The sequence below is a fragment of the Lemur catta genome, chromosome 10, assembly GCF_020740605.2.
Source record: "Lemur catta isolate mLemCat1 chromosome 10, mLemCat1.pri, whole genome shotgun sequence".
NCBI classification, from domain to species: Eukaryota; Metazoa; Chordata; class Mammalia; order Primates; family Lemuridae; genus Lemur; species Lemur catta.
This window is the reverse complement of record NC_059137.1, coordinates 65,055,645-65,079,032: the sequence shown is the minus strand read 5'-3', so window position 1 is coordinate 65,079,032 and position 23,388 is coordinate 65,055,645. Positions and strand designations below refer to the sequence as shown.

Sequence of the window (23,388 nt, the reverse complement as noted above, 5' to 3'; positions counted from 1 at the left end):
CAGTTTCTTTTATTAAGCCAGACATTAGAGATCTGCAAAAATGTAAAATAATGTCCCCCTTCTCAATAAATTTATTTCTGTTTTGAAAAATATAGTTATAGTCATAAAAATTTTATTTAACATATAATAAATTTATTTTAAATGACTTAATATTAAATTCTTTTCTGTTTTAATTTTGAAAATACAAAATATTGATAGACATAACCTATATATATATAAACTCTTCAGAATTCTCAATAATTTTTAAGAGTTTAAATGGGTCCTAAGATCAAAAGGTTTGAGAACTGCTACACTAGAACATTAGAAAATAACCAGAAAGGAAACAGTGAAAGTGAAATTTTACAAAAAAAAATAATTCTCACCAAAAAACCTCCCTACTGCGTCCTTTCTGGATTCATGTCGCACTTTTGTAAGCAGCATGGTTCCGAGGAGATGGGGCTGAGGCCTCAACGGGTGGTAATGACAGCAATCACAGAGTGCTTTGTAGGTTCAAGTTTAGGCAGGACAGTGTACAAAGCTGGCTTTGAATTTTGGCTCACTCAGGAGTATCAACCTCCTGGTTAGCATGGATCTGGTTTTGTAAAGACACGTGAAAGTGGCATGAACCCTCAGCTCATGGAGATGAGAGTTTACTTGGCCTCTTCCTGAAAGGTTTTCCTGATTTCTACTTCCAGATGAACCCAAGTTATCATGGGACCAAAAAAAAAAAAAAAAAAACCATTAATTTTTTTGTATTTAATTCCCTATTTTCTTGGCTGGGGGAAAACCAACTAACTTTTCTGTAAAGATTTTGTGATATGCTATGACTTACTTTTTTAAAGTGGGGAAGAGGATCACTCGGTGGAAACAATTCTGTTTATGCAACAATCAGAATACTCAGGGGTTATAGAGGAAACCATTCACAGCGGTTGGTGGGGGACTTGCTATCTTATAGAGGATGGTCAAGGAAACCGTGTTTGAGTAGATGCTTGAGCTGAGAACTGGGGAAGTAAGGGAATAAGCATGGGATGGCTGGGAAAGAGTGTACAGACAGGAACAGAAAATGCAAAGGTCCTGGGCAGAAATGTGCTTGGTTTGTGGGAGGAACACCAAGGAGGCCAGTGTGTCTGGAACAGGATCAGCAAGGAAAATAGAGGCCCAGGGAGGGGGTGTGTCCAAGAGGCAGGGGAAACCAGACCATGCAGGGCCTGAGGACATTGGATTTTACTGCCAGAGAGCTGGGAAGACACTAGAGGGCTGCACGCTGAGAAGTGACATTTTAGGTGACTGATGTCCTGCAGAGCACTCTTGAGGAATTACGGTGTTAGGTGGTGGTGGTAGGGGGTGTACGGAGAAACATAAAAGTCAGCCTCCAGGAGCCTGGAGGGCACGGAGGCACGTTTCTGTGAGGCACGTGGCACACGGTGCTGATTCCTGAAGTCGCACTTGTATGACAAGAGTGATACAGAGTATTGTCTCTTAAGGTTTAGCAAAACTTAAAAAAAAAATCAGAAAATTCCAAATCAATACTTCCTGTGTTGTGTGATTTTATGCACATGTACTAGGACACAGAGTACATGTATGAGATGTATTTGACATACAAAATACTCTTTTATAGTCTCGCTTGGCTGGGGGCGGTGGCTCATGCCTATAATGCCAGCACTTTGGGAGGCTGAGGCAGGAGGATCACTTGAGCCCAGGAGTTGGAGGTTGCAGTGAGCTATGACTGTGCCACTGCACCCCAGCCTGGGTGACAGAGTGAGACTCCATCTCTAAAAAAAACCCAACCAACCAACCAATGAACCAAACAAATATATATAGTCTAGCCCATCTTTCTGGGCATTGTCTAACAATCTAATTAAGCCGATACAGCAATGTGATGGGCACTAAAGGGTGTTCACACACGTAATCACTCATGATCCTCAAAGCAGCCTTGTGAGGTAGGCAGGGCAGGCATTATTTTCCCCTTTTGGCAAATGAGGACATGCAGTCAGAGAGCTCCCTGCCCAAATCACACAGCTGGTTGGTGGCAACCAAGGAGGGAGTCAGCCAAGGTTCTCTGGTGCCGAATTTGAGCTCTCCCCACGACCCAGTTCTGTGCCCCTTAGCCTATTATGAAGGGAGCAACACCAAAATGCAGAAGATTCAAACGTAAGGGAACATGGCTGAGTCAAAGGAAGACATTACTGGGTTGGGAGTGACAACAAGGAGCCCCACTTTGCCTTGCCATTCGGTTTGTTCTGTTGTTACACGTGGTGATTTAGTATTAACCTAGATATTCTTTTGTGTAATGTTCTCCACAAACTGCGGGAAAACACAGCTTGTGAAAAGACCCACCATTTGTAGAAGGGACAGGGTGCCGTTATTTCTTTTAAAAGCCAAGCAGGCCTGGTTTTATGGAACTTGTTCTTGTGCAAGCCACGGCCTGGATCCATTCACAAACCAGAAGGGGAGGGAGGAAACGGAAACGCTACTTACTAAATAGACGTCGAGCACAGAGACATTGTCATCCTGTATTTCCAGAGCGCTCGGCTCAGCGGTCAAGTAGATGGTCCCCTCTTCCAAGGTAAGTGTTGAACTGGAAGGTAACCCTTTACTGGAAAAATAAAGGCAAACAATGAACATGCGGCCTCCAGAACAAAATCTAAAGACACCTCCAAAGTTGTGGCTAAAGAGGCTGAGGTGGGCAGCTTTTGGGGATGAAAATTTTTTTCGAGAATTTGCGGGAAAGGGAATATGGCCATACCTAGAGATATGGTCACCTGAGTTTGAAGAATTTGATTGTACTAGTAGTGCATTTTTCTTTCTATTTCAGCACATGAGATATTTCATCACATTTTTTTTTTTTTTTTTGACAGGGATTCACTCTGTCACCCAGGCTGAAGTGCAGTGACTTCATCATAGCTCACTATAGCCTTGAACTCCAAGGCTCAAGTGATCCTCTCACCTCAGCCTTCTGAGTAGCTGGGACTACAGGTAGGCAGCACCACGCCTGGCTAATTTTTAAATTTTTTGTAGAGACGAGGTCTTGTTATATTGCTCAGTCTGGTCTTGAACTGTTGGCCTCAAGCGATCCTTCCACCTCAGCTTCCCAAAGTGTTGGGATTATAGGCACGAGCTTCTGTGCCCAGCCTCATTGCATTTTTGAGAGGGGATTTGTGGGTCCCACACCTTGTGAGTGGCAGGATGCTGTGAATCTGGAGGCCCATGTTGGTTCTCCTCTCACAGTATTCGTTCTTTGCTAGTTTACAGGAAGATAACCTGTGCACCATTAGCATTAATGATTCCTTTCTTTTTTTTTTCCCCCATTGTTTTTAAATTTTTTCTTTTTGGCATGAAAGTTTCAATGACATCAGTGGTTTTCAAACTAACAAATGTGCATCAGAATCCCCTGGAGGGCTGGTTAGAATGCAATTTCTTGGGCCCTTCCCCCAGAGTTTCTGATTCAGTGGGTCTGGCATGGAGCTATGGAGTTGCATTTCTGACAAGTTCCCAGGTGACATTCATGCTGCAGGTCCAAGGAGCATACTTGGAGTAACAGTGAGTTGCTTAAACACAGAGCATCGTATGATGTGCTCTGTGAGGACAGCCGAAGTATATGCTTAGTTACTATGACTACAACGAAAGCCAAAGGAATGCAGGTGGACAGTATACTACAGGGTCATTTGAAGAGAAAGCACCTTGTTTGGTTGTGATAGATAACCAATGTTAATTGTAGAAGTCATTGGTTCATTTTCATAGCATTTAAATTTGGTATTCATTTAGGGGCTTGGGGATGCACAACTTTTTTCCTCGAAATAAAAGTTAGTTATGTTTTTAACTGATGGAAACTTGCCATGGGAAGGTTTTGCAGGAACTAAATATTTTAACAAAATGGGGGAAGGGGGTGACACTGGTCCTGGAGAGCTGGCAGAGGGGCTGGCCATCGGCTGCATGGAAGGGACACAACAGCAGCCTGTGGTCTTCCCTGGGTGGTAGAGCTGGGGCAGGGCTGGGGCAGGTGGCTTCTTTCTCTCCTTTCTCATTACCATGTCCTGCACTCGACCCCTGTGGGGCATAGATCAGTGCTCACCTCTTCTGAGAATGTCCCATCTACAGTCATCCTCTGAGTTCTTGTCTAAGCCTCCCAGCTGGACGGGAGGCCACTAAGGACATTATAATTCTCTGTCCTTCCTTAGTCTGGCAACTGCATGTAATTCTATCATTGTACATATTTACCTATTAATTGAAGATAACAGAAATATTTAGAAATCCTACCTTCCCAAATTAATAAGGTTCATTTGTATTTTTCCTGATGATAAAAGACATAAGAAGATTGTAAAAATATAGACGAGGAGGAGGAGGAAAGCCAGGGTTGGGAAGATCTTCCATGAGTCTTCCATTTGGTGATATTTGGGAACGTGGAAATTAAGGGATTGCAGCCACCTCACTTTTGGTTTGATACATTTTCTCTCAAATTCCAGACATAGTAAGAGAGTCCTCTTGCTTTTCAAAAACCTAATATGGGTTACACACTATGGGGAATAGTCTGTTCCGATGGACCTTACAGAGCAGGGGAATGTGGCTTCTTTTCTTAGAGCTGTTGGCTTTATATTGTAAACCCTCAGATTTCTTGGGTTAAGTAAACCATTGGGTCTCAAGGGCTGCTGCTTTAAAAGGCATTGGGTGGCAACAAACATTGCTCAGGTTCTTTTTTGGATCAGAAACAAGGGTGCAGTATTGGCTTTAGCTGGCTTTTGCCTTTCAACTGGGAAGATGTCATTCACTCCTCTTGTGGGTTTAAAAATGATTTTACCTGGTTAAACCTTGTGAGAAAGGTAAATTCTTTACCTAATTAAACCCCAAAGCAAGAAACAAAGTAGTCAGAAAATATGTAATTGTGGTATGACTTTCAATTGTTATTCCTATTTTTTTTGGTTCACATTTTATATAATTAAAAAGATCTCTAATGGCTTTTGGGTTATTTTGTAGACATAATTTATTTGATGACTTGCAAAAACTAAGTTTTCTCCTTGTCTGAGTTTTTACTTATCATTTTCATTTCTTTCTTTCCCAAGATTAAATTATATATATATATTTTGGAAGTGTTTTTCTTTTTAAAATTTTCTTTCTTTAGTAACTTTTTATTTTGAAATAATTTTAAACTCACAGAAAAAAGGCAGAAGTACTGGAAAGGATTCTGGGGTACCCTTCACTCAGATTCACCAATTAATATCATTTGACCACATTTGCTTTGTCATTATTTCTCTATAAATACACATTAGTATTTTTTTCTGAACCATTTGAGGAGTGTAAGTTATGTACAAGGCACCCCTTGATTGCTAAACCCATCAGTGTGAATTTATTTAAGAATAAGAACATCCTTCTATAAAATACAGTACAATTAACAAAATCAGGATACTTAGACTGATATAATATTATGATCTAATCTGTAGTCCATATTCAAATTTTGCCAAAAATTTTATTTTTTAAAATGACACTACATGCATATAGTATAAAATACAGCAGAAAGGAATCTTCCTCTTTCTCCTGTCCTCCTGTGATCTAGAGTTCTCATCTGTAGAGGCAAACCCATTTTGGAAGTATTTTTCAATCTGATATTTATTTTTGGAAACCAAGAGTAAGCCACCAGCATAGATAATGCAATTTAGGGAAAAAATTAGAGTATTTTTTGGGGATTCAATAGGTACATTTATCAATTATTTTAGCTAAAATAAAGTATGATTACAGAAAAAAAATCACATTTCTTCAGTATCATATGGTCAAAATTTGATAAAACCAGTCATTTTTTTAAAAAAAGCTTGTTGTTTATACTGTTTTTCACACATATTAGAATAGATTACTATCTCAGTAAGTAGAATAACTTAGCATGATTAAATTTGGGTGAAAAAAATTGAGATTCATTCAGACTGGCCCAGATTATACAAAAAAGACTCTTATAACTCAACAAATAAAAAGCAAATAACCCCATTCAAAAATGAGCAAAGGATCTGGACAGACATTTCTCCAAAGATACACCAATGGCCAAAAAACATAAGACAAGATGCTCAACATCACTATCCATAAGGAAAATGCAAATCAGAACTACAATGAGATACCACTTCATAACCACTAGGACGATTATGATAGAAAAGACACAACAATCATTGGAGGGGAGGTGGAGCAACTGGAGTCCTCATATATTGCTGATGGGAACAAAAATGGTGCAGCTGCTTTGGAAAACTGTTTGGTGGGTCCTTAAAACCATATGACCCAGGAATTTCACTCCTAGGTATATATCCAGGAAAAATAACAAGGTGTGTCCACACAAAAGCTTGTAGATGAATGTTTGTAGTAGCATTATTCCTAATAGCTAAAAAGTAGAAATAACTCAAATGTCACCAATTGAATAAATAATTCACAAAATGGAATATTATTCGGCAGTAAAAAGAATGAAATACTGATAGATGCAGTAACATATGAAAACCTTAAAAACGTTTTGCCAAGTGAGAGAAGCCAGTCACAGAGCACCATTATGGTATGATTTCATTTACGCAAAGTGTCCAGAATAGATAATCTAGAGAGACAGAAAACAGATTAATGATTGCCAGGGGAAGGGGTGGGGGGATTCCTCTTTGGGGTGATGAAAATATTCTAAAATTAAATTCTAGTGATAGTTACACAATTCTGTGAACATACAAAAACCCACTGGACTGTACACTTTAAATGGATGATTTTATGGTATATTTAAAACAAAAGCCAGGCTCATGAGGCATCTAAGGGTCATAGTTCTAAACTTGATCTCTCAGTACACAGTACTGGAATTATCAGGAAATTTCATGCAATATTATTTTAAGTCACATGCATTTTAGAATTATTTGAATAAATCTCTGACTTACTCACTAGTCATTCAAAAACAATTTCTTTTTCATAATAGAGGAAAATAATTCTATCTGGCCTGACAACATAAAAGAGTTGGGTTCTGAGATTTTGAGCCCCGAGGTGGAGAGACCATGAGGGCAGGTCCGTCCGTGAGGCCTGGGGAACCTCCTACCACATCCCGGGGCCAGTGCTGGTGTCACCAGGGCACGGGCTGGAGGACCTTCATCTTCACTCATGTCCAGCCCAGGGGCTGCACACTGCTGGCCCACAAACCCAGTCTGTTGTAAGAAGTGTGTTTTGAAAAAGAGATTTTTTTTTTTTTTAGTTTGAATTATTGCCAAATTAAGAAACAGGGCCGGGCTTGGTGGCTCACGCCTGTAATCCTAGCACTCTGGGAGGCCGAGGCGGGTGGATCGCTCGAGGTCAGGAGTTCGAGACCAGCCTAAGCCACAGCGAGACCCTGTCTCTACTAAAAATAGAAATAAATTATCTGGATAACTAAAATATATATAGAAAAAATTAGCTGGGCATGGTGGCGCATGCCTGTAGTCCCAGCTACTCAGGACGCTGAGGCAGGAGGATCGCTTAAGCCCAGGAGTTTGAGGTTGCTGTGAGCTGGGCTGACGCCACGGCACTCACTCTAGCCTGGGCAACAAAGTGAGACTCTGTCTCAAAAAAAAAAAAAAAAAAAAAAAAGAAACAGGAAATTCCCACAAAAATCCAGTTTTTCTGCAGCTTCTTTAGAGAAACCAGAAAAGCTGCCAACTCTGAGCCCACATTTCTGAGTAGCAATGAGATTGTGGCTGCCTCCCCCAAGTTGGGCACGTCCTGTGCAGGACTGCAGGGTCCCCACCAGGCTCGTCTGCGTCACACTCAGCCTGTTCCACTCGCTGGCCTCAGCTCTCCGTGTGTCTGTCAGCCCAGCATCTCTGCTTCCAAGATGGGCCCAGGGAGGAGCAGTGACCTGCCCATGGTTACCCGGTAGGTAGCTGAATAAAGTTAGGACCTGAACTCTGTTTTCCATTTAATTACCTTGTTTTACAGTCATCTCTGCTGGAATTTTAGAAATTGGCCATTGCAGAGACCAAGGTAGCTCAGGCAAATGTGCCTAGAAACTCGCAAAATAATCACATTATACCAGTAAAACCAAATATGGTATTTGATGTTTGATGTAAACTGTGGAAATCTTTGTTCTTTTGGGAAGAGTAACAGTGAACAGAAAGTTTTGAGGAAAAGTAAGTAGGCAAAATATGCTTTCAAAAGCAACATTGAGAAATGGATATCAATATTTAATAAAAACAACAAAGCTATTTAAGCTTCCAACGGTTTACTATTTAAATAAAATTAGACATATGAAGGAATTTAGTAAAATATACAGCCCTGTATAAATAATCAGACATATATATAGTAAAGTACCATCAAATATGCTCTGAATAATCTGACTTATTGTCTTGGCATTGAGCGAAAGCTACATAACCAATAAATTAATCTTTATATTTGTTATCCTCATTATGCAGTATCTACCAAGTGAGATCAAAGTACAGAACTGGCAGGTTACTTCCCTAAAACTCTTAGATTAGATACTATCTACCACCCCAAAAGGGATGAGAATATATTTTTAAGAAACAGACACCTGAGCTGATAAAGCATCAACAGGCTGAGCATGAGATTTGGAATCGGATGAATTTGACTCCGCATTCTGGCTCTTCTATTTAGTTGCGTGTGATATTGGTCAAGTTTTGTAACCCCCCTGAGCTCCAGTTTCCCATATGTAAAATGAGAATAATAATACCAAACCAGTAGGGTTGGGGTGATCAGTGTCAATGAATGTATAATGCAAACATTTACTAAGCATCCATTTGCACATTGTATTCTAGGTCTAGGCTATAGCAGAGATCAAAACCAACAAAAGTCTGTGCTTCACGGAACTTAGTATTGAGGAACAGACAATGAGATAAATACTTCATATATACATTATGTTGATCAAAAGTGCTAAGGAGAAAAAAAAAAAAAGCACAGAAAGGAGATGGGAAGTGAGTGAGTGGCATGGGCCAACTCCAAACAGCAAACTGTCCTTGCTCTGCCCTCCCAGGGTCTCAGGCATGAGTCAGACCCTCCACAGCACACACAGCAAGCTCTCCAAAGTGCTCCATTGAAGCCCATTTTGCTGGGCTGGGACAGACATCTCTGATCACCAACAGTTCTCTCTAAAGATCCCATTCCACCTGCCAACTCTTTTCTTGGTCTTACCAACCTCGTTTTAAGGCTGGAGGTGGGCAGGTAGCTAAGGGCCACAGAACTGGTTTTTGACCACTCACTTTTTTTGCAAGTGCTACAGTCTCACACTTTTAATTTGGGCCTCAGCTGATATAGACACTGAAAATATTTTCCTTTAACATAGTTACTTTATTTTTAGCAAAGAGATTAGTAAAAGTTATACACATTATTGCAGATAAAGGTATATCTTTCCTAAACAAGAAATGCTTCACGTAGGACGTAAAGTATTATCTGGGCTTGAGAACCTATATACTGTATGCATGAATATGTATGTCCATTGCTGCTTAAAAAATAATGAAATGTAATTATTAAAAGAGTAAAGAGATAATGCAAGAATAAACCTTTTCACCCAAATAAATGCATCCATAGTCTACAGCAAATTCCTCCTCCCTTGAAGATGTAGTAAAGGTAAGATATGGTCTAAAAAGGATTTTCATTTAAATGTCTGTGCTACTGATCAATTTAATATTCATTTCTCTTCAGTTCTGGCATTGGGGAATATTCTTGCTATTGCCCTGATTTTTTTTATTGTACTGTTGATTTCTTGGGCACAAACGTATTTAGAATCAGTTTCTAATTTCTCTGGCTGAGCTTCTGTTTTAGGGGTCACTTATAAGCGAGGCTCTCTCTTGAGAGGAACGTCTTCAGAATGCAGTGGTGGGGTCAGAGCGCACGCTGTTCCTCGGACTCTCAGCTAGGGAGGATCCATTTCTGGAAGCAAATTTACGTGACTGGGTTTAAGAGTCTGGCTGCTTCCCTAGGTTCTACACCATCAGGTTTTGCCACAATTCGCTTGATTCAGACTGACTTACGGCTAATTTTGCCTAATTTGCAACAAGCTACACAAGAAACTGTTAACCCACTCAGTTTTGTTCTTCCCTTGTAAAAAGCACGGGAACTGCTAATACTCTTCCTCTGCTCTGTGCTTCTGTCTCTGCACAAGTCACAAACTTCTCGTAGATAAGAACAGCACAGGTGGCCCAGCTTTCCCTCTGGGAGGGGATGTTCATGAGGCTCTGATGCCATGCGGACGTCTCTGTCATTTACAAAAATGCTTCTTTCTGTTACCAGCAACATTAGTTTGGCTTCACTGGAGAGCATTAGCCTGGCCAAACTGCTGAACACAGTCGTCGATAATTTTATAGCCTGGAACACTCTGATTTCTGTCTGTAGACCTAATGAGTGTTTTACAGCTAATTCTCATGAGACTATTTGTTCAGGGAACATATGGTACTAGCCACAGTTTTTGTCTTTTAAAAGTCATCCTCTCACTGCCTCAATTTGTTCTAATCGAAGTAATAACATCTAAATATATCACATGACACAGATGACTTCTGATGGAAAAGCAACAACCTCCTGCCCCCGTTTGCCGCCCTCAGCTGCCCCCTCAGAAGCAGCTCCTTTCACGATTTCTCTTCTGGTGATTCCCTTCACAGCTTTTAATGAATCAGGGAATAAAAGACATTTGCAACCAAGGAAAGTGTCTGTTGATTCGCTATGAAAGACATTTACCCGCTTCTACTCTGCCAACATTTGCCATTTCTACTTAATTTATTTTGTAACTGTGAATAACATGCTTAATAACCTTTTTTTATTTCATCAACCACATACCAGATATCCTTTAATTTCTCACATTATTTCATTTTTGTTCCTGCTTTCCCCTCTGTCTTTGTATTAGACACACTTAAAAAAAAACCACACTTTTATCTCTACCTTGTCATGGCTGTTAAGATTTATATTCTACCTTGCAATTACAACAAAATTTTTCCTGCTTTGTCCACAGATTGGCTCTAAAATTAGAAAATCGATACACATGGTTTATATTATGACTATGAAAATATTGATTACTGACTAGTTAGGGTTATTTTTCCTTCTCATGGGTTCAAAGTCATGTCTTCACTGGGTCAAGCGAAGACAAATGTTCCCAACATCAAGGTTAAATGGAGTCTTTTTTATTTTTTTCCCCACTTTTGCTTAAATTCACGCCACATTTTAGGCTGCTTCATGTTAGGAGGTTTTTGCCCTTTAGAAATTGACCGATTGCCATGTGGGGAAAAGTCCCCAGAGAACATCCAGGTGAGGGCGGAAGGCCAGATACAAGCCCTGCTTCTCTGATTATTAGTTATAACGCTGGGCAAGTCATGAGCTCCTGCCTTGCCTGGAAATGGGAAAGATACCTCCTGGGCAGCCCATCTCACAGGGCCATCAACAGGATCAAGCTGGAAACTGCGAGAGTATGAAAGGCCAACGGAGGTAAAGCTCTCCTGCATAAACGAACAGGAGTATCACTGTGACTCTGTTCCCAGGGGGCTTTGACGAGGTCTGCTTGCACAGATTTATCACAGACCTTGCAAAGAATTCCTTTTCTGCTATTCTAAGTTTAGTTACCAGAACATTAACTGATAACAAATGGAGACAGGAAAGCTCTACTTGCAGAGAAAACTCAATAAATGCAGCCTGGTCTCACTTAATGGCTGAAAAGATGCGTTTAGTCTTAGAGCCACCTTCTGCTTCTGGGCAAGCCCATTCCGGCGTTACAGAGGTGCTTCTGATGAGATGGGCAAACAGATACCTTGTGCCCTGCTAGAAAAAGCTCACCTTTGGTTGGGGTGGGTGGTGGGTGGAGGGTGCTACAGGGTGTGGAAACTCCCAAGCACTGGCACGGGAGTTCCTATTTGCAGCCTGGATAGTGTGAGCATGCAGCCAGCTCACAGCCCTGCCATGACAGAGCACCCTCTTCATGCTGAGCTCCTTGGCTGAGTGTGTGGGCGGGTCTACAAGACTCCCCAGCATGGACCCAGACGAATGAAAAGTCCTTGACCACAGTCACTGCACCCACACTACCTAGCCCCCACTGCCAAACAGGAGGCTTTCTGAGAGATCTGCTTTTTTCTGCCTTTTCTCCTGTTCAGCCCTGAGCATGGATGTTGCTCTTCCTTGCTCTCCCACTTTCGCTATTTTTAGGCGAGGAGACTGCTGTTTCTAATGCAGGCAAGCAGAGCAGCAGGCTCTCCCTTTGGAATCGACTGATGGCTGCCTCCCCCCACCCCAGTCCCCCACCCCTTCAGTGAACGCCTGAGGTATGAAGCCTTCTGCAGCACAGCACAGAGAGCAACACTTTGAACCCACGGGCAAAAAGAGAACCGTGTGTTTCCAGCTATATTAGTTCTGGGCATCGGAAGCCACGGTGGCTCAGAGAGCTCCTAAACCAGCAGCCTCACAGGCAAGCAGAAGGCTTTGAGGGGAGTGAATGTATATGTGCGGGTGGTGGCTGGAAGGAGAAACCTTTTCAAAACGGAATCCTCATCCACATTCAGGGACCTTTTCCATCACATATGTCTATGAGATTTATTTTTCTTTCCAACACCATACCCCAACATACACACATACACACAGGTTTAAAGCAAGTAGTCATCGCTGGGCACACAGTGGCTCATGCCTGTAATCCCAGCACTTCTGGAGGCCAAGGCAAGAGGATCATCTGAGGCCAGGAGTTCAAGAACAGCATGGGGAACAGAGATCCTGTCTCTACAAAAGATAAAAAAAATTAGCCGAATGTGGTAGTGTATGCTTGTAATCCCAGCTACTTGGGAGGCTGAGGTGGGAGAATCACATGAGCCCAGGAGTTTGAGGTTACAGCCTGGGCGACAGAGCGACATCCTGTTTCTAAAAAAGGAAAAGTAAAAAAAAAAAAAAAAAAGCTAGCAGTCATCATTGACTGTGATGTTTATGCTGTGATGATTGTATTACACACATTATTTCATTTAATCATTAAAGATAACCTTGTTAGGCTGGGTCTCTTGATATTTATGTTATACATTTGAGCATTAAGACTAACTTTTCTAACCACAGGTGGTGACTGGATTTGAACCCAGGCCTGATTCTGCAGCAATACCGTGTCCTACACAGATTGCCTCAAGCCTTCCAACCACTGCGGAGAATTAGCACTTTCCTGTTTCTAAGATATCCCCAGTGATGACGGTACAAATATTAAACAGAAAAAGATACAGATCCATTCCCGAATCACAAATCTGTTACTATGGACAAGTTGATTATTTGACTTAATCAAAAAGCGCAGAAATAGACATTAAAGAACAAAAGAACCTTTGACACCCCATCTCATACCATGCACAAAAGTTAATTTGAAATGGAGCTCAAAATGTGAAAGTTAAACCTACAAGGCTTCCAGAAAAAACAAAGAAGAACGTCTCCATGACCTTGGGGTCATGTCTAGGAAACGGTGAAGGGAACTTTCTGGTGGGATAAGAGAATGTTCTTTGTCTTGATCTGGGTGGTAGGTTCTTAAGGACACATTTGTCAAACTTTATGGAGCTATGCACTTAAGATTTCCACATTTTACTACATATAAATTATACTTCAATAATGAGCTGTCGGCATAATAAGCAGTATCTGCTTTTCTACCTATAAAACTCTCAATCACTCATTCAAATGTATACTGTGTGCTGACTTCATTTCAAGTGCTGTGCTGAAAGCAAAAGGTAAGTTAGTAAACAGTTCAGACGTGGTCAGGTCATTAACTTTGGAAGCTTTCAAAAAAGGTGGGGCAGCAACCTAAGTGTCCGTTATTGGGTGAATAAACAAAATTTAAACAAATGTGGTATGTGTGTACATATATATATATATACACATACACAATGTGTGTGTGTGAATGGAATATTATTCAGCCTTAAAATAGAAGGAAATTCATTTGCAACAACATGGATGAACCCGGAGGACATTATGCTCAATGAAGTAAGTCAGATACAGAAGGATAAATACTACATGCGCTAACTTATGTGTAAAATCTGAAAAAGTCAAACTCTTAAAAGCAGAGACTAGAATGGTGGTTACTAGGTGCTGGAGGGGAAGGGGCTATGAGGAGATGTGGGTCAAAGGATACAAAGGTTCAGTTATGCCAGATGAGTAAGTTCTGGGGATATAACATACAGCACAGTGACTAGAGTTAAGAATAATGTGTTGCACACTTGAAATTTGCTAAGAGAGTTGATATTAAATGTTCTCACTGCACAAAAAAATACCGTGACTAAGTGAAGTGATGGATATGTTAATTCACTTGATTGTAGTAATCATTTCACAATGTATACATATGTCAAACATCACCTTAAATATATATAATTTTTATTTGTCAAGTGTACCTTAATAAAGCTGGACAAACCCCCTAAAAACCCAAAAAAGTTTTGGAGACAGATAATAAATGTTAAAAAGAAGCAAATCACTGCATATATGATTATTATAAAATATATAAATGCAAAAAAATACCCCACCAAAACAACAATAAACCAAGATAGAAACCTAGTAATTTCTTTTGGGCTTCACAATACTGAATGGCTTCTGCTGTCTTGGAAAATGTGTTTTACTGTTCATATTTTGCAAAGTCTCACATCAGAATTAGTTCCCTTCCCAGAGCTCACATCCATGGAAGTTGAGAGATAATATATTTAATTAGATCCCAGACATGAGTCTCAGGGGGATTAAAAAAATTGCAGGATGGGCAGTCCACACAACATGCCCAGACAGACGGGATGCACTGAAGACAGGGCAGATTGCGCTTGCCAGCTAGAGAAAAGCACCACAGAGCCAATAGGAATTGGGACCTTTAACCCACAGGGGACCCATGGCCTCCATGACTCGGAGGAACAGTATGATATGCAGAAGGATGAGCTAGAATGAGAGGCAGGGTAGCTGGGATTTGGCACCAATTTGGCACCAGGTAGCTGTGTGCTGTATTTGGGTGAGACATTTCATCTTCCTGTAGCCCAGGTCCCTCCTCTGTGAAAATCAGGTGTCTGGATTTGATGAGGTCTTTCCAGCTTTCAAAAGTTTTGATTCTTGGCCTTAGTTGGTCCTCTCTCAACCAAAGCTTGAGATCAGAATGGCATATCAGAAATACTGTATGCTGAATTGGAAATGCCTTTTGCTGTGCAAGCTAATGGAACCAATAAGGACTGAAGATACAGTGAACAGGAAATAATTCCCAGTCCATGCACCCTTATCCCTCTATGCTGCACCTCAATGACATAATTCCATGCACTGCAGTCAGATACTCTGCAATCTCTATATTTGCTGTGATTGGGATTGAAAACAAACAAAAATGAGCTAGAAAAACAAAGCTTTATTCAGAGTGATGGTGTTATGGGTTGAATTGGTTCCTCCTAAAATTCATACATTGAAGTTCTAACCTCAGGGTGTGACCTTATTTGGGAAGGAGGTTGTTGCAGACGTCATTAGTTAAGATGAAATCATACTGGAATAGGGTGGGCCCTGCTTTAACATGACTGGTGCTCTTATAAAAAGGGGAAATTTGGACACAGAGAGAGACACGAACGCAAGGAGAACTCCATGTGAAGAAAAAGGCCGCGATCTACAAGCTAAGAAATGCCAAAGATTGCCAGCACACCCCCAGAACCCAGGAGAGAGGCATGGCACAGATTCTCCCTCACAGCCCTCAGAAGGAACCAACCCTGCCAACACCTTGATCTGGGACTTCTGGCCTCTAGAACTGTGAGGCAAATTTCTGTTGTTTAAGCCGTGTAGTTTGCGGTACTTTACAATGGCAGCCTAGCAAACTAATACTGGTGGTATAGATGCTTGAAGGACAACCTGGCCTTGGCAAACAGGCTGATTCACTAACTTCCCCTGCAAAACACCACTTTGGGGCAAAAGAATGTCTCACTAGCATGCATTCATAAATTAAAAAAAATCTTAAAACTTCAGGAAATTTATATATATATATACACACACACACACATTTTTTTAGGAACCTGCAAAAAAGCATAATTCCTATGTTTTGCTAAACACTACAGTTTCTGTCTTTAAAAAGTGAGGCTCTTCTTTAATAAAATTCAACAAACATTTGTTGAGCCTTTATCACTGGCCAGGCATCTTTACATAGCGTTTGTGCCTTAGCTTTCAGACTTCACTCAGGTTCTCACCATATCAATGTGCTAAAAGTGCACAGGGTTGAAGTGACCACCCTCAGCATCTAAGTGGTGTCATTTAGTTGAAATCCAAATTACCAATAAGTCTGCAGAAGCTGCTGGAAAAAATAATAAGAAAACAGATTAGAAAAAGCAGCTTTGCTTCCACAGATGTACACTGTAATTATAACCGTTCAGAGCTATTGGAAAATCATAAGCAGAATTGATTTTTAGTGTGCTTGCTAGCTTCAAAGACGTACGGAATGCCAGGAGGGTTTCTCATACGTGGCTAGGCCAACACCAAGCTGATTATGAGCTCTGGCTTGAATACTCAGAAAATGTCACAGAAACTACTGGTGTCTGCTACACAGATCAACACCCTGTCCCGAGTCATTAGGAACACAAGCAGGTCAGGGATAGATAAATTGGACAGGGCCCCAGTGAGCAAGGAAAGGGAGGCAGCTGCCTGGGTACCTCTATGGCTGAGATGATCTGGGAGGTCTATGGTTTGGGGGCCTTGGAGGAGAGCTGACACTTACTCTTGCTTCTAAATCATGGTTCAGTTTTAGTGGTCTCAGGCAGTGGCCCTTTTATACACCAAAACCCTTCTAGTATGTTAAGGATCAAAGCTGGTCGTGTTAGAATCAAAGATCGGTACGCTCCACTTGCTTAAACAGTGATTCTCAAGCTTTAATGTGCATTAGAATGGACAACAGGCCCAGACAGCTGCATTTTTAACAACTTGTTTCTGAAGCAGGTGGTTCTACAACCTACAGTTTAAGAAACACTGGCGCAGCGAAATGGTAAGGCAGTGGGATGGGCAGTCCAGAAGTGGTGTGGTTTGCTTCTGCGAATGACCAAGGACCAGAATGATGCATATTCACAAGTCTGGCAAAGAATGAGGAGGAAGATGTTGGTCAAGGGCACTGCTGAAGGCCCTGCCCATGCCTCCAAGTTCAGTGCTGACGGTGCTCCAGAGCTGGTGTTCAGAGTGTCTGTAACGGTTGTCATTCCAGCTCAGTAGGGGGCTCCGAGTACCACTGAGGTCAGACGTGGAGCCATCTGCCACATCACACTCAATAAATTCTATCTTCCAGAAAGCACACATCAGTAAACTAACAAACAATCAGGCGCTTTGTTAAGAAACATAAACATGCTGCCTATTATTTTACATTGTTCATATTCCTTATTTCTTATTATGTGTTAATGTGCTGAGCAATCTGTAAATACAAACAGTAATGTTTAAAAGCTGTCATTGAAATTATACCCTTTTCCTGTGTATTCTACCTACTCCCAAAAAGTCTAAATTATCCATTCTCAGAGTCTGATTTAAGCTCTAGTTATTCTGGAGAATGTTTATATTCATATGTGTGTCTAAATCCTATGTGCATGAAATTTCTTAATGGCTATTTATAGAAATACTCTCAAAATGTTTACCATTTAGGTTCCTCTACCGCACTTCCTTAGATGAAGTTGCTATATGACGTCTGAGCTGATTTAGGAGTAGGCACTGCAAAGCTTTGGTTCTCACCTTGTGGTTTCCCCTTCTAACCAATGTTACCTAGCAGGGACTTGGGCAGTTACTGCATCTCTCTGAATTTTTCTTCATCCATATAATGGTGATAAAAATCACCTTTCTTATTTACCACAGGGTTGATGGAAATAATCACATGTGCAAATATCTACCACGCTCCTTGTCCTTGGGAGGCACCCAGTAAACGTCCTCTACTCGTGCTGGAGGTACCTAAATTGACCCTCCTTATTGTCTCCTTGTCTCTGACAATATAAGAATATTTGTGAGGGTTCAGTGAGGTTGACTCTTATAAAGGCTGTCACTTTTGTTCAGTACATTTTAGCTGTTATGAGTATTATCGCTGAGGAGAGTTATATAAAGAAACAGACATTTTATAGACTTGAGTGGCTCAAAAGGAATGGCATACTGGTAAACATTTAACAACCAGCATTCTACAGGGGAAAAAAACCCTCATACATATATATGTGTATGTAAAGATTTTTAAAAACAAATTTTACTAGCAAAGAATGTATAACACTCAATTTACAGATAACAAAATGAACAATAATTTTTAAAGTAAATTCCATATAACCAATTGTTTATCATAGAATGCGTTTGTTAATTATTTCCGGAAAGAAATGTATGTTCTATTGACAATGTGATGGCTATAGGTACAATGCACTTTTAAGTTTAAAAAATAATCAACAAAACAATAAATCTAGCTCTGACTTACATAGTAGTTGTCAATTGCTATGGAATAAATACTTCTACTTTAACCTATCAAGGTGGTATCCCACTGAATGCTGGGAAGAACTGCCTAGTAGCTCACCATTTTATAGTATTTCCACGATGCAGATAAATATATACAAATAATCTGAACAGCATAGATAATAGTAGGTATGTAGTAGAGTACTTCGGAAGAGGTCAACTTTGAGTATTACCTTTTAAAAAATATAATTCATTTAATTGCAAGTTTATGTAATTTGATTGTTAATAACAGCTGTGCTCAGCAACTGGCTTGCAAAATTTGATGGTTGACTCTAACAAGCCAGAAGGAGCTGGTTCCAGCACACCACTGGATGTAGGTGAGAGGAAAACATTAGGACTCAATTTTATAATCTATTGAAGTTGCTGCTTCCATTAGAATCGTTACGGCTGCAGGCAAATGTTGCCACAGTGGCTATCGGTCAGGGAGTCCTGGTGGGGACTCCAGAATGATTGAAAGGGACACTCAAATCCACACTTTCAGATGTAATTTCTTAAATCAATAGATGTTAAAAACACAATTAAACTAACATCTTGACTTTTAAAAGTCACAGTCCACTTTTTTCAGTTTTAAAAGTTGAAAACTGAAAAAGCATACACACCTTTGTGTGTGGAATATAATATATTAATATGTTGAGGGACTAAAGTTCACAATGTTTGGATAAAAAGGTTCATCTATCTTGGTATTAATGATCCAGTTTGTCTTACCCACACTTTTCTTCCCATTGTGGGAAAGATTATCTCAGATGATTCCGCTCTATGCAATATTGCTTCTGTAGAGGACAATTTCCTACTAATTGCCAGGAACAAGCAAACCCCTGCGGTAATCATCAAAGCTTAGGCCAGTCCCGCTACAAGTACATAATGAATAAGGATCTACAAGACTTGGCATAGTGCCTGGCCTTGACAACGTGTAATTAACCCTAGCTATAATTCTACATGGAACAGTGTAATTCAGTGAAAAACAATTTAAGGAAAAACAAATGTTCATTTAAGCAATTTTAGACTTCATCAGTCACTGATTTTGGAATGTTGCCATCATCCCTTATAATATATAAGAACAGATCAATGGAAAGGTCACTGGATTCAGAGTTGAAGGACTCGATTCGGGTCTCGATTCTGCTACTACCTATCTGTGTGACGTTAAATAAGTAATGCCACCTCTGTGCACCTCAGATTCCTAATTTTTAAAGTAAAAGTGTTGGGCTAAATAATTGCTGTTTTTTTTTTAAATGAGAAAATCAACCTCCACAAACAAAAGAATTTCATGTCCTGTAAGTTGGAAACGCAACAAATATGTCCTCAATGTTACTTCCTTGAACTGCAATTAAGACCCTTTTACAGATTTCAATGTCACACTCCCCTTTGTTCTTCTGAACAAACATTGATTCCTCTTGTTTCCAAGTGTATATGTGACCTTCTTTCAAATGTTTCTTATCAGTGTTCCCTATTGAAGTCTGTTTACTTATGAGAACAAGGCTCTCTTTTCCAGTAGATCATAAAGCAATTCCCGGAAGGGACTGAGCTGGGAGGTGTAGGATATGCTCAGGTACAAAAGATGTCTTGTAATGTTGACCTGTTAAGAAAACAGGGTGTGGTGGTCCCAGCCCCTCGGCTGGTGAGGGTTCTTCTACCATCTAGCAATTTCTTATAAATGGCCAAGTCTTGTTTTAAAATTCTGAGTCGATGGTCTTCTTTCCCCCCAGCACTATTCAATAAAACATTTTACAATTCTAAGCATACTGTGCCTGAGATCTGACATCGCAATAATCAACACCCCTAATAACAGTAATAGCTTCCTCTTATTGAGGCACTAAGCCTGTCACTTTACATACATTATCTCATTTACAATTTTAACAGCCCATCAGGGTAGGCATTAGCATCACAGTTGCACGTAGGAAGCAAATGAGGCCCTGAGACACTAAGCGCCATGCCCAAAGACACAGGTCTGTAACCCAGGTTTGGCCTGCTAGTAAGTGCACAACCTCCCTTACGCTGCCTCCCTCTATAAATAATCCCCCAGCATGACACGGGTGAGACTGATGCCTATCTTGGTTCTGAATGGGAAGGAGAGCAGGGGAACAGTTTGGGGAGATTCAGTTCAGTGCTTGGAGATGTCACTCTTAAAGTCTCTCATGAGACACAGTTGGGAGCTCAGACAGGATGTTCCTTTTTAAGTGGCCGATGTGATACTCCTGTGAGCAGAGCTTTATAGTCAACAGATACCAAAAACAAAACAAAACAAAATGATCCTAACACATTGTCCACCCCAGTAAGTATTTTCATGGTAAGATAAAAAATATACGAGCAGATAGGGAAGAATCTGCTTCGTTAGAAAGCATGAAAAATAATCTGCAGATGCTATGTCACACCTGTGTGACTTTTAGTAAGCAATTATTAGAATGCATTCTCAAATAGCTACTTCATTTGATCCTGATTTAAATGTCAAAACAATTCTTTGAGATAGGGATTCTGATTCTCACTTTATAAGAGATGAGGAAAGGGACTTTTAGAGAGGTTGTGGAAACACACCCAGGGTTATACGTACATAAGTGGCTTTCGCCAGAATTCTAAGCCAGGTCTGAGTCTTCCCTTTCCTGTCTTCACATATTCCTACATTAAATATAGCAGATTTCTCATCTTGCCCCTCCAGCACTCCTTTCTTATGTTGGTGAGAGCAGCTCACTGGGCCTTAGGGGAACAATCCTTCCCTTGTTCCGTGTGGTCCTGTTGGGAATGCACATCGCAGCGCCTCACCCCATGAGGGTGCGCCTTTGATCCAACACAGGCTCATCAGGCTCACTGAGAAAGCTGAGTCTTCGGCGGTGCAATGAATGATGGATGGAGAGTGGTAGGGGCCGAGCAGGAACACTGGCAGCATGTCCTTGAGTCTGAGATTGTCTAGAAGCCAGCAGGATGAAAGCATGGTAGATTTCCTCAAACTGCTCTCTGACCAAGTAGCATGGTGCCTGGGACGTGGTAGAGGCTCAGTAAATCCTGCTCAGTGAATGAACCCTCTGACCTGCCGTGTTTCAATTCATATTCTTTCCTTGTCTTGGTAGTTTAGATTTTTCTTTAGATTATGTGAATTGTTATCTTCCCAGTGATTTTCTTTGCAACTTCAGTTTCTCTTGCTTATAAGCAAAGAACTCTGATACCTATTATTTCCACAAAACTGTTACACGTGCCATAATATTTGAGGGACCAGCCTTATGGAGCTCTGTTTTCCCATAGCAATGCACTTGACCTATTATTCTAATGCAAGCAAGGAGCTGACAGAAAACTCCTCAATTGGGGGGATGGACATGACTGAAGCTCTGACTTGGGTGGGGCAAGGGCAATATATGTAACCTAAACATTTGTAGCCCTGTAATATGCTGAAATTAAAAAAAAAAGAGAAAACTCAATTAGAGCATCAAGGAACTATATAACCTCTTAGGAGAGATCTTTTATTAAGCGGCATGAAAAAGTCCCCATAAAAAAGCCCACCTGCAATATGTGGGGAAGCAGTTTATTCCCACACTACATGTGATTCATCTATAGGTTGGCCCAGCTTCCACATGGTTATCCCAGGATAGTCACGCAAATCAAACCAATGCAAACAACATATGGGTTCACAGGAAATGTTAACATTTTTTTCAGAAAGAAATGCACTGATTGTTTCCGAGGAAAGGTATTAAGACAAAAAAAAAAAAATCAATACTGTGTACACAAAACCAGTTTCAGAGAAAACATATGCCTTCTTATTTTGGCTTTCATCTCTCAGGGTGGAAAATGCTAGAATGACGTAAAAAGAGCACATGAGATTAATGACAAGTAACAAAAGCTGCCAAGTCAACAGGCTGCTTTCTGAGTAAAGTTTCCTAAGCCTGCAGCAGCTGGGACGTGGTCTGACAACATATACCTTGCTCTCAGGAGATGGATAGGTTAGTTATCCATGTTTGGGACATAAAGAAATCACATCTGCCTGTATGTCCAATAGGGATGGCTAGATAGAAGAAGAAACTTTTCCTTATCCTTGGCACCTATGTATGAAAACTTCTTTGATCCAACCCCAAATTCTGGGAATGGGGATGTTTGAGCTGTAAGACTCAAAGTTATGCATATTCAGCCTTATGTGGATTGGGAGTCTATGGCAGGTTAAAATATGATTTGCATAATACATTAATCACAGTTAAACCCAGCTGCAAAAAAGACTTATAGTATTTGACAGATTACCTGTTTGTCCTCTCTGTGCACTGCTGTTAAATTGAGTTTCCCATCGTTTCGGGTAAAGCCTCAAGAGACAGTTTTAAAACATGATCCTCCAACACTCACAATATAACAAAGTGTTATTCTAACACATGACTGTGCTACAGGTTTCTGGGATATCACTTTGAGAGAGGAGGCACCGACTCCTTTTTGTATAAAACTACACTCTATACTATATTCAGATTTTGTTAGTTTTCCCGAATGTCGTTTTTCTGTTCCAGAGTCCCATTTGGGATATCACATTACAGTTAGTTGTTACATCTCCTTGAGTTCTTATAGACTGTGGTGGTATCTTAGACTTTCCTTGTTTTTGATGACTTTGACACTTTTGAAGAGTACTCATCAGGTATTTTGTAGAATGCCTCAAAATTTGGGTTTAAATGATGTGCTTCTCATGGTTAGACTATATTTATAAGCTTTTGGAGGTAAAATCACAGAGGTAAGGTACCGACCTCATCACATCATGTCAAGAGCATGTACTATCAGCATGACTTATCACGATGATGTTAACCTTGATTACCTGGCCAGGGTGGGGTTTGTCAGGCTTCTCTGCTGTAAAGTGACTCCTACTTCCCTTTTTATACTGTACCTTTTGGAAGCAAGCCATTAAATGCAGATGGGTGTTATATTCCACTTCTTGAGAGTGGAATATCTGCATAAAGTATGTGGAATTCTTCTGCATGGGAGTTTTGTCTCTTTTTCTCCATTTATTTATTTATTCAATCATATATAATATTCATATCAGTATGGACTCTTGGCTATTTCTTCTTTGGGTTATAATTCAATACTATGTTATTTTATTGC

At 40.5% G+C, this 23,388-nt stretch overlaps 1 protein-coding gene across 2 annotated transcripts in view; it reads right to left on the bottom strand.

The window, feature by feature from the left end:
• PIP5K1B (phosphatidylinositol-4-phosphate 5-kinase type 1 beta) overlaps positions 1 to 23,388 on the bottom strand; it is a 265,239-nt gene that overhangs the window by 10,477 nt on the left and 231,374 nt on the right. For both annotated transcript variants that reach the window (XM_045562400.1, XM_045562401.1), the window contains one exon: positions 2,458 to 2,575. In XM_045562400.1, the coding sequence (XP_045418356.1) occupies positions 2,458 to 2,575 (118 nt within the window). The remainder of the gene's footprint in view (positions 1 to 2,457; positions 2,576 to 23,388) is intronic.